The sequence below is a fragment of the Coturnix japonica genome, chromosome 9 (genome assembly GCF_001577835.2).
Source record: "Coturnix japonica isolate 7356 chromosome 9, Coturnix japonica 2.1, whole genome shotgun sequence".
Lineage (NCBI taxonomy): Eukaryota > Metazoa > Chordata > Aves > Galliformes > Phasianidae > Coturnix > Coturnix japonica.
In genome coordinates, this window is record NC_029524.1 from 8,670,423 (window position 1) to 8,679,290 (window position 8,868).

Below are 8,868 nucleotides of genomic sequence, written 5' to 3' on the forward strand. Positions count from 1 at the left end.
GGTTTGCTGTGCGCTTACTGTGAGGCTTCTGAAAATGTTGACTTGAAGACCGACTACATAGGAGTTTCCATACAGGAGTTGGTTATAACAAAATCAATATCTAAATACCCCCAAAACCCTACAGCTTCAATTTGAGGGATCTTGTCTGGTCATCTACAGCGTCACTTCAGTTTAACTTAGCATTATAGCTGGAGAGAGAAATGCTTCTCAGTGGTATAACGCTGTATGTAAGAAGATTCAGTAACTTCACAGCTCTAAAATGTTTACAACGTCTAGTCTGATGTGTTAAAGGATATCTATTATATTCTGGTGTTAGATAACAAATTGTCTTCATTTATTTATTGCCTGTCTAGTATGCCAGTGCTATATACACATCAGAACTATCTTAAGTAGATTGCATATGGAAAAAAGATATATATATATCTTATATCTATCTATATATATATAGATATATATATATATATGTTGTCACATACTGTTCTTCCTTTGTTTTAGGTGTTTTTGGAAGATAACTTTGTAGTAATATGTTTTACTGTCTTGATGTTTTACTTCCTTGTACAGAGAGCTGACCTGCTGTCACTTGTTGGTGATATGGAAATTCTTAGGCGTTAAAGTACAAACTGTCAAGATGTTTTGGAATAGGTTTTTATTAATTCTCATATAAGCTGTATTAAAGCCCAGTCTTCATGTCACTGCAATCATTTGCAGAGATTCAGAAAGCAGAAGCTTAAGACAAAGAAAATGTACTGAGTTTCTTCCAAACAAAATGTTAAAGATTCTGTGGCAATTTTATTAGTACTCTGTTCTATTTGCAGCTGATGTGAGCGTGATGTGACATTAATTTATGCTTATTTGTACGTAAGTTTTTTGCATTTACTTATGATAGACTCATTCATCAACAAGCTTTCATCAGATGGCCAGTAGTCTGCAGGCTGTAGAACTAGAAAAAGGGAAACTCCCCTTCAAAAATCAGGGTATCTATAATCATACTCAGATCTGATGTTTATGATACAGTTTTATCCTTAGACTTATGAAGTACTTTACAAAGGAAGGGTAATTAGGTGTATTTCAGCCTCTTCTTCCAGTGTGGGTGACAGCAAGGTTCTATACATTATATAGAAATGCAATTAAAGAGTGCCTTTTTGTAACTTCATATGAAGATAACCTGCTTTTCAGTTCAGAATGTAGTTTTGTTCCAACCAGCCAACCTCAGTTAAAATAAGTATAATTTTGTCTTCACAGTTAATTTGTTAAAAAGTTAATGAATTGAATATGAGCTGAGCTTTGAAGCTCACACTATATGGAAGGAATAGCAATAACTGAGCTTTACTACAGAATAAAGTAACTAGCAAACAAGATTTTAGTGTAGTATCTGTTGGAATTTGAGTTATCTGGAACCTTTGTGTTGTTGGCCTTGAGACTCAGATTCAGCTGTGGTGGATGAGTTTGAGTGTTGTATGAAGAATGGATACAACTCAAGGATTTAGACCTAATGGAGCAGTTCAGTGAAGCCAGGAGCTGTACAGCCAGGATTTCCAGAGATGTTCCCACGCAAAGTCAGTAACTGTTTTTGTAGTAACTTCTTAAGTATTTCCCTTCTGAATAGTAGGTACTGATCCATTTCATTGAATATGAATAACACAAAGTACTAAATATGAATTTCTGGTACTTGTTAATCTTTCAAATCTTACCCAGACTTGTGTAAAATTCATGCTTAATCACACGAACACTGCTTGTATTCTTTTCTTTGGCAGATAAATTAATTTGACACAGTACTTAAGACTTCTGATATACGTTATTCTATTGACAGAGCAAACAGCAAGTGTACCAATACAGTTCAGCCTGCGAACGGTTGGCCAAGATACACACGTGCTTACATAACTGTTCTTTGCATTATCATAAAACTGATATTTCCATAACAATTCTGTTATTAGTAAAAATAACCTCAGATTCTATGTTTTAATATAAGCGAGCTGCGGGGGGAAAAAAACCTGGAAAATGTTGTATGAGGAAAGAAGAGAGGAAAACTAACACAAATCAGGTCATTTTCAAATGCTTCTGTTCCCAAAAGTCATAAAACCTTTGAAAGACATAATTGTATTTTCTTCCAAAATCTGCAGTAATTACGGTTTTAAAATGGAGTACTTTTGACTTAGGGACAATCAGAACCTAGAATAAATGCTTGATGAATGATGCTGTATCTTACTATAAAATTCTTGCAGGAATGTAATTGATTATAAGCTGCATTATATAAAATGAGTCCAAATTTATATACCTGCTGTTATGTACCACAATATATATATCATAGTTGCCAAACTAGTTGGTTTCTCACCATTTCATAGCTTGTGCAGCTATAATTCTATCAGTAATCGTTCAGTGAGCAATGAGTTCAAACTGCTCCATTAAACAAGCAATTGAGAACAGTTTTGAGAACATGTGAACCAAGGCAGTCATTCCTGACCCTATGTGAAATAATTACGTTTTGTTTGTGGTTTAAAATGGGGCCCCTTTCGTACCCAATACCTTCATAATGTTGTGTAACTAAATGGAACAGATGAATTCAAGAGTGTCAAGACAGTATTTCTTCAAAACTTCCTGGAATCTTTGGTTGTTAAAATAATCTATTTGCTAGATAGGAACCTGGTTGTCTTTCTATGAAGCAGAATATGCACAGGTACCTGTATCACAATTGCTCTACAACTTGCGCTGCCGAAGACAAGTGCATGTTCCTTATTTGTAACAGTAGACAAGGCAAAGTGAGCTGGGTACAAGATGGGAAGTTACCTCCTTTCTACTTAAAAAAACCTACTTCTTGAAATCCTTTTTCACACTGCTGCTGGAAGCAGTGTGTCACCTCAGCAATTCCACTTGTACTAAAGGGCATCTCGGTCTTTCACAGCGAACTCAGAGCTGTGTTTCAATTCAACTGTTAGACTCAGCAGCAAAGCGGAGTGATGGCCTCTTGTGTCAAGTATGAAGAAGAAAGGCAGTATTTTCCTTTTTGTTTTAAATTATTTTCAGAGGCACATTTTATGTAGGAGAAATAAAATGTGCTTTGGTTTCAAACATTTTTAATCTCGGAATATATGTTTAACATATAGACACCTTTGCAAAAAGGTATAAAAATGCAATGTATTATTAAGGTAGAATTATGCAAATAAGAGAAGAAAATGTATAAGAAAAAAGCATGTTGAACTTTCTGGGTTAGACCTATTCTTACTAATTTGTGTTCAGAAGTGCCACGATTCTTTTATCGATCTATATATACATGATGAGACACAGGTATGTGGAAGTTTGAGTAGGAAATAGCTGCTTTAAGATCTTTTGTTTCCCCTGTTGATCTGCTTTTTAATGGCATTGTTAAGAGATGCGTCCATCTTACCTAAAGGCTCGATAAGCATAGAAGGAGATTTTAAAGATAAATATCGATTGCTTCAGTTCTATTCATGTCTTCACTCCCCAACCCAGATCCTGGTGCACACCAAGCACTGATGCAGGTCAGCCTGGTGTCTCCCTGTGTGTGTTCCCGCTGCGCTCCGCCAGGTGGCGCTGTTGTCCCGCCGCCACGCGCCGCGCCGCGTCCCCGCCCCTCCGCCATGGCCGATGTGGAGGACGGGGACGAGCCGGGCGCCCCCCACTCGCACCCGGGCTCCTCGGCCTCTAAGGCGGGCGGCCCCGACAAGATGTTCTCGCTGAAGAAGTGGAACGCGGTGGCCATGTGGAGCTGGGACGTGGAGTGCGACACCTGCGCCATTTGCCGGGTGCAGGTCATGGGTAAGCGCCAGCGGGCAGGGCCCGGCCCGCCATGGCCGCCGTTCCGCCGCGGGGCTGGTTGTGCCCGCCCGCTCTGCCGGCACTGCCCGGCACTGCCCGGCACTGTGTTGGGCCGCGCGGGGTCCGGCCCAGGGTGGCCGTGCTCCTCCGTCACCACAACGTGCCCGCCCGGTACCGAGGCCGTTCACATCAGGCGCCCTTCTCGCTGAGGGCCGCGCCGCACGCTCCTCTCGCCGAGGCCTGTCCCGCCCGCCGGGCCGCCGCTATTCAGCTCAGATCAATGTACAGAAAGGTCTGTTGGAGAAATGGGGACTTGGATCACCTGATCTTAAGGCAGTTTTGGAAAGCAGCCTAGGCAGTGACCGACGTCAGCATCTTGTGATGTGTTTGGCCTGCATGGCATTTACCCGGGGCGTTTGAAAAGTCTTTAAGTTCTGTTATACCTGCATCTGTTTTGTTGCTGCTGTGTGAGGCACAGCTGCAGTGGAAGCCCCCAGCAGGGCCCGTGCACACAGACCTGCACAGCTGCTCTGCTTCGGGCTCCACAGAACAGGCAGAACGTGCATTGCAGTCACCTGCTGTGTTTGTACAGTGAGCACAGACTGTGGGAATAGGAAATCATCCCAACCTTCTGTGATAAGCAGTCATTGCAAGAGCACGTTTCTCTTCTGTGGATATTTGATTTTAAAAAAAACAAACAACCATCATCTACAATTTTTTGTTCTTGGGCCAAAGGGCTGCTTTTCATCTGAAAGTAAGAGAAAATTCTGGTAATATTTCTGGGAGCAAACTGAGTGCCAGAATGTGAAACTTGATCGTTACTGACTCGGGTTCAGCAGTTCTGCACTGACCCTGCCAGACTCAGCCTGGCTCCTGCAGAGCCGCTGCAGCACAGCCCCCTTTGGCTGCAGGCAGTGCCAGACCTATGCTGGCTCTGTATGTTTGAAGTCAGCGTGTTTGATTGTGGAAGGGAGGGAACTATTAGCCAGCATCAATTTACTGCTGGTTTAACTCCTTGAACTGATGTGAGTGTGCTAAGTTTTGTCAAGCTGACACCCTTAGAATTGTAGCATGGGAATGGGGACAGTTTATGTTGCTGCTGTGGTTTGTGTCCTGTCTCTTTGAAGTGTGGAGCTGGGGCTGAGATAGAAAAGCTGCCTTACAAGTGGCTGCCAGTCCCCCCCATCTGGCTGCCCAGCATGTTGGGTGACTCCAGATCAGATTGCTTCCATGTAGCATGGAATAGCACCTGAATATTTGCTGCGTGGCCCCTAGTACTGTGGAAGTTACAACTACAGGAACAGGCATTGGGAAGCTTTGTTTGCAGCCTTACTTTCAGCTAACTGAGGAGGGAGCAGCTGCTTCAGAGATTCTGTGATCTTCATTCTGTACTGGCTGAGAAAATGAGGACAGAGCAGGTGAATCTAAAATAGAACTACTGGCAATATCTGGCAGAAATATTCAAATTAAAATTCCTGTAGCCTGCTGTGTTTTTGTCTTCCAGGGAAATGTGATCCAGCTGGTGACCTGCAGGTCACATCCAACCTGCGGGGCACTTGTTAACTGTGTTGTGCGTAGTGTGTGCCTGTGTGTCTGAGGCAGTTTGTGTCAGTGCAAAGGAGAAACAAAGCCGTTCTTCTGCTCTGTATGTGTGGCACTGTACTGAGCCTGGAAGCTGTGACTTCTCTGATTGCTGTGTCTGTCATCCAGCCCTGTAGCCATGGACTGGAGCTTGGGAAATACATAAATACTTTTAATTGGGTATTTTTGACCAGTGTTTAAAAAAGGTTTGTATGTAACTCCAAAAATTACATTCAGGTTTCTATTAAGTAAAGGTACTGTATAAAAGAATGGTAACAGGAGGTGGGGGGTTGTGAGAGATGTAGAGGCCAAAGAAATGAAAATTGCGAATGATTTCCTTAAAAGGAGCTGCTGACATCTGAAAAACAAGGCCCTGTAATTAGGGTTTGGCTGCGTGCTTGCTCTGCTCTTAATGTGCCTGAGTGCCTTGGCACGGACTTGCTGGTGGTTGTATCTGCAAAATGGAGAAGGCTTTTTTTCAGCAGAAGTTGAGAAAATAGAAGCAATGAAACTCGTTGTGAAGCTTAGGGTCCTTCTGATCTCTTTCAGATAGGAATGTTACCATCTCATTCACTGTTTGAAATCTGGGGGGAGTTGTTATTTAATGTTCAAAGGCTGAAGTGGGCAACAAAATCAGAGATTTTTACCTTTTATAATTGTTTTTAAAGTTAAATGTTTTTCTCTGCCAAGCCTATTCTTAAGATGGAATCTTGAGCATCAGATTGAGTCTTGTTCTTGTTTACTTTTAGATGCCTGCCTTAGATGTCAAGCTGAAAACAAACAAGAAGATTGTGTTGGTATGTAGTGATTTCATTTGCTTGTTTTTAAGTTGAAGCTTCTCTCAGCAGGGGGCATTTCCCTGTTTGAAGGGAATACTGATTTTATTAATGCTCAGAATCAAACTGCTGTTTTGTTGTACAGTGTGTCATCTCTTTACATTAATAACACTTTACGGTTTATTTTTTGAGCACTACTCAATTAGTGTTGGTGCCAGGCACGCTGTGTAGAACAGGACGTGTTCACATTTGTGGTGTCCACACACAGCCATGAGGTTTGAGTTCTCATCCCGACTGCAGTTCAGCAGAGGACAACGCATGCCTTTGAAGTGGGTGAAGGGATGGATGGCTCCTTTTCCCTTCCAGGCTGTGCCAGAGGGTGCCATGGTTTTACCCCTAGAAGAATTCTGTTCTCAAATAACCGTTTGTCTGTGTTAAAAGTGATATTTTTCCCAGTGTTGATTCAGACCCAACTTTTATTTTTTCAGTTTCCATTTGAAAAAACATAATCACTTGAGTTTGCTGTAATGCTGTTTAATCATGAACATCCTTTACACTGCTTGCCAACATATGCAAAAGCAAATTGTATCTCAGTTCCGATATATTTAGATCAGAAACAGTGAAAATTGTCTCATATTGTTTGCTTTAAACCTTTAAGTCAACTCTTAAGCTGGTAGTAAAACCTTCCACGCCCTTGTTGGTTCTGCTTTGAAGTGTATTGTCTCAAAGTTAATTCACTGTTGTTTCTGATGATTGTTTTAACCAGAACAGGAATTTCCTGTTTCTGATGCCTTGCTAAGAGTCCTGTTGAAAATAGAGAAAAAACAACACATACATTACAGCACTCCTTTGGTTGGTACTCTTATATTTCATTAAGGAAAATGTGAGCTAATAAGGGAAAAAAACAGAGCAGCTGATATTTGTGAGTACATGGGCAGTACATAACCATTTTGTTGTGTTGAAGAGTTGTAGCCCATGAAACTGCTGGTTTATTTTGCCAGTAGAGCTGTTTTGAGGCTACATAGAGCGTCACATGCTCTTCCTTGATTTCACCCAGTTTAAATGCAGCATTTCAGATGAGAATTTGGTGATATTCTCCTGTCTGATGGGAAGTCAGTATCAGTAGCGCACCGGTGATGTTTTTGAACGTGACAGTCAAAACAAAGAACTTACCCAGGGCAGAGCTGATGCTCACAGATCTGTTTCAGACACTTGGAGCAGGAAGGTGAGAATACACGTGTGAGAGGATGTGTGACAGAGCTGAGAAGTACTGTCAGCATGACCGCAGTCATCCAGACACAGTGGATAAGTCAGTGATGACACATTTTGTCCTTTTAAAGGTTTTCTAAGTTTGTAGTGATTTTAAACATCTGAGAGCTTGGACCTTGCTGTGGGCATTGATCGGACATCTGAGCATGACTAGAACGTGTTCTTTCTTCTCTTTCAGTGGTTTGGGGAGAATGCAATCATTCCTTCCACAATTGCTGCATGTCGTTGTGGGTGAAACAGAATAATCGTTGTCCCCTCTGCCAGCAGGACTGGGTAGTCCAGAGAATAGGCAAATAAAAACACCGGACGTTTTCTGTTGGACTTGCTGGAGTTGTGTGTATCTTATGCCATACACTCATATGGAAGAGTGGAATGTCTCGATCATGGCATGGTGTATCCGATTTGTCTGCTGTATGGAACAGTGTGGTTTTGCTGTGTGCTCTTTGCAGTACTGCGAGGCAGTGATGAGTCTTATTGCAGGTGTTTCTACAACTGAATAAAGAGGCATTGCATTAATAAATGTGTCTGTTACAATTTGAGTGCTAACTGTATTTAGAGCACAGAAATGTGGTGGTGCAGATTATACACCAAATACAGTTCATTTAATGTTTCTGCTTGGAGCAATGAATTAATTTGAAAAGGAGACCTTTCCATTAAATCTGATGTGCTGTATAATTTAGTGTCTGATATTGTTTTGGGTTTGGATGAATACATTGTTTTTTAATAATGCTGTATACTAAAAAACAATTCAGATTTTTAGCAAGTATTTTGGTTTTTAATCTAAAATGAGTGGTATGTGAACAACACTGTCATTCTCATGTAGGTTTTCTTTATGGCTGAAGAAAATTTGTTTCATCTTTGAAGTCTTGCTGTGTAATGTTCTACACGTTTTCTGCGATCATAGTTCACTAAAATTTAACCACATCTCTGATTTTATGTTTCTTTTAAAGTTCATGGACACAAGTACTTTTAATCCAGAAATATTTGGTACAGAGACACACATTGGATATCAGTTTACGAGTGGTGTAAACCATGTTGTTGGTTTGCTGTCTACTATGGGAAAACAAAAACAACCATTTTAATGTCCCAAGGAAAGCAGGTATCAATTAAATCTAGGAAAATAATGTTAAATTGTGCTTTCATCAGAACTCGTTTGATAGAAAATTCTTCACTGTTATTTTATTGGGTTATGTGTTTGGTTTGGGATGTAAGAGAATGCATTGTTTCACTGCTGTGGAAATGCTCAATGTATCATCTTTTTAATAGGGTCAGACCCGTGATTTTTCCCACACGTCTTTAGGTGCTTTGCCCTAAATATCGGAAGTAATTACTATTAATCTGAACATGTTTTGTTGTTTTTTTAAATATATGTATGTAACAGAGAGATTGAAGTTCGGACTTAATAAAATGGTTAATAAACTTGGGTGGAATTGAAGCAAGATTATATGCATATTCTTTTTTTTTTACT

General features: G+C 40.8%; 1 protein-coding gene across 3 annotated transcripts; it reads left to right on the top strand.

The window, feature by feature from the left end:
- Positions 1-3,553: 3,553 nt before the first annotated feature.
- On the top strand, positions 3,554-8,835 carry RNF7 (ring finger protein 7). 3 transcript variants are annotated; one of them, XM_015871493.2, is made up of 3 exons: positions 3,554-3,767; positions 6,105-6,152; positions 7,579-7,635. In XM_015871493.2, exons 1-3 carry the CDS (start codon positions 3,597-3,599, stop codon positions 7,633-7,635), a joined length of 276 nt encoding a protein of 91 aa, XP_015726979.1. In that variant the 5' UTR covers positions 3,554-3,596. The 3 variants fall into 3 exon arrangements, with proteins under 3 accessions (XP_015726979.1, XP_015726978.1, XP_032302362.1); XM_015871492.2 differs by having other exon boundaries at positions 3,562-3,774; positions 7,579-8,835; XM_032446471.1 differs by lacking the exon at positions 3,554-3,767 and adding an exon at positions 3,781-4,066 and having other exon boundaries at positions 7,579-7,645.
- The last annotated feature ends 33 nt before the right edge of the window (positions 8,836-8,868 follow it).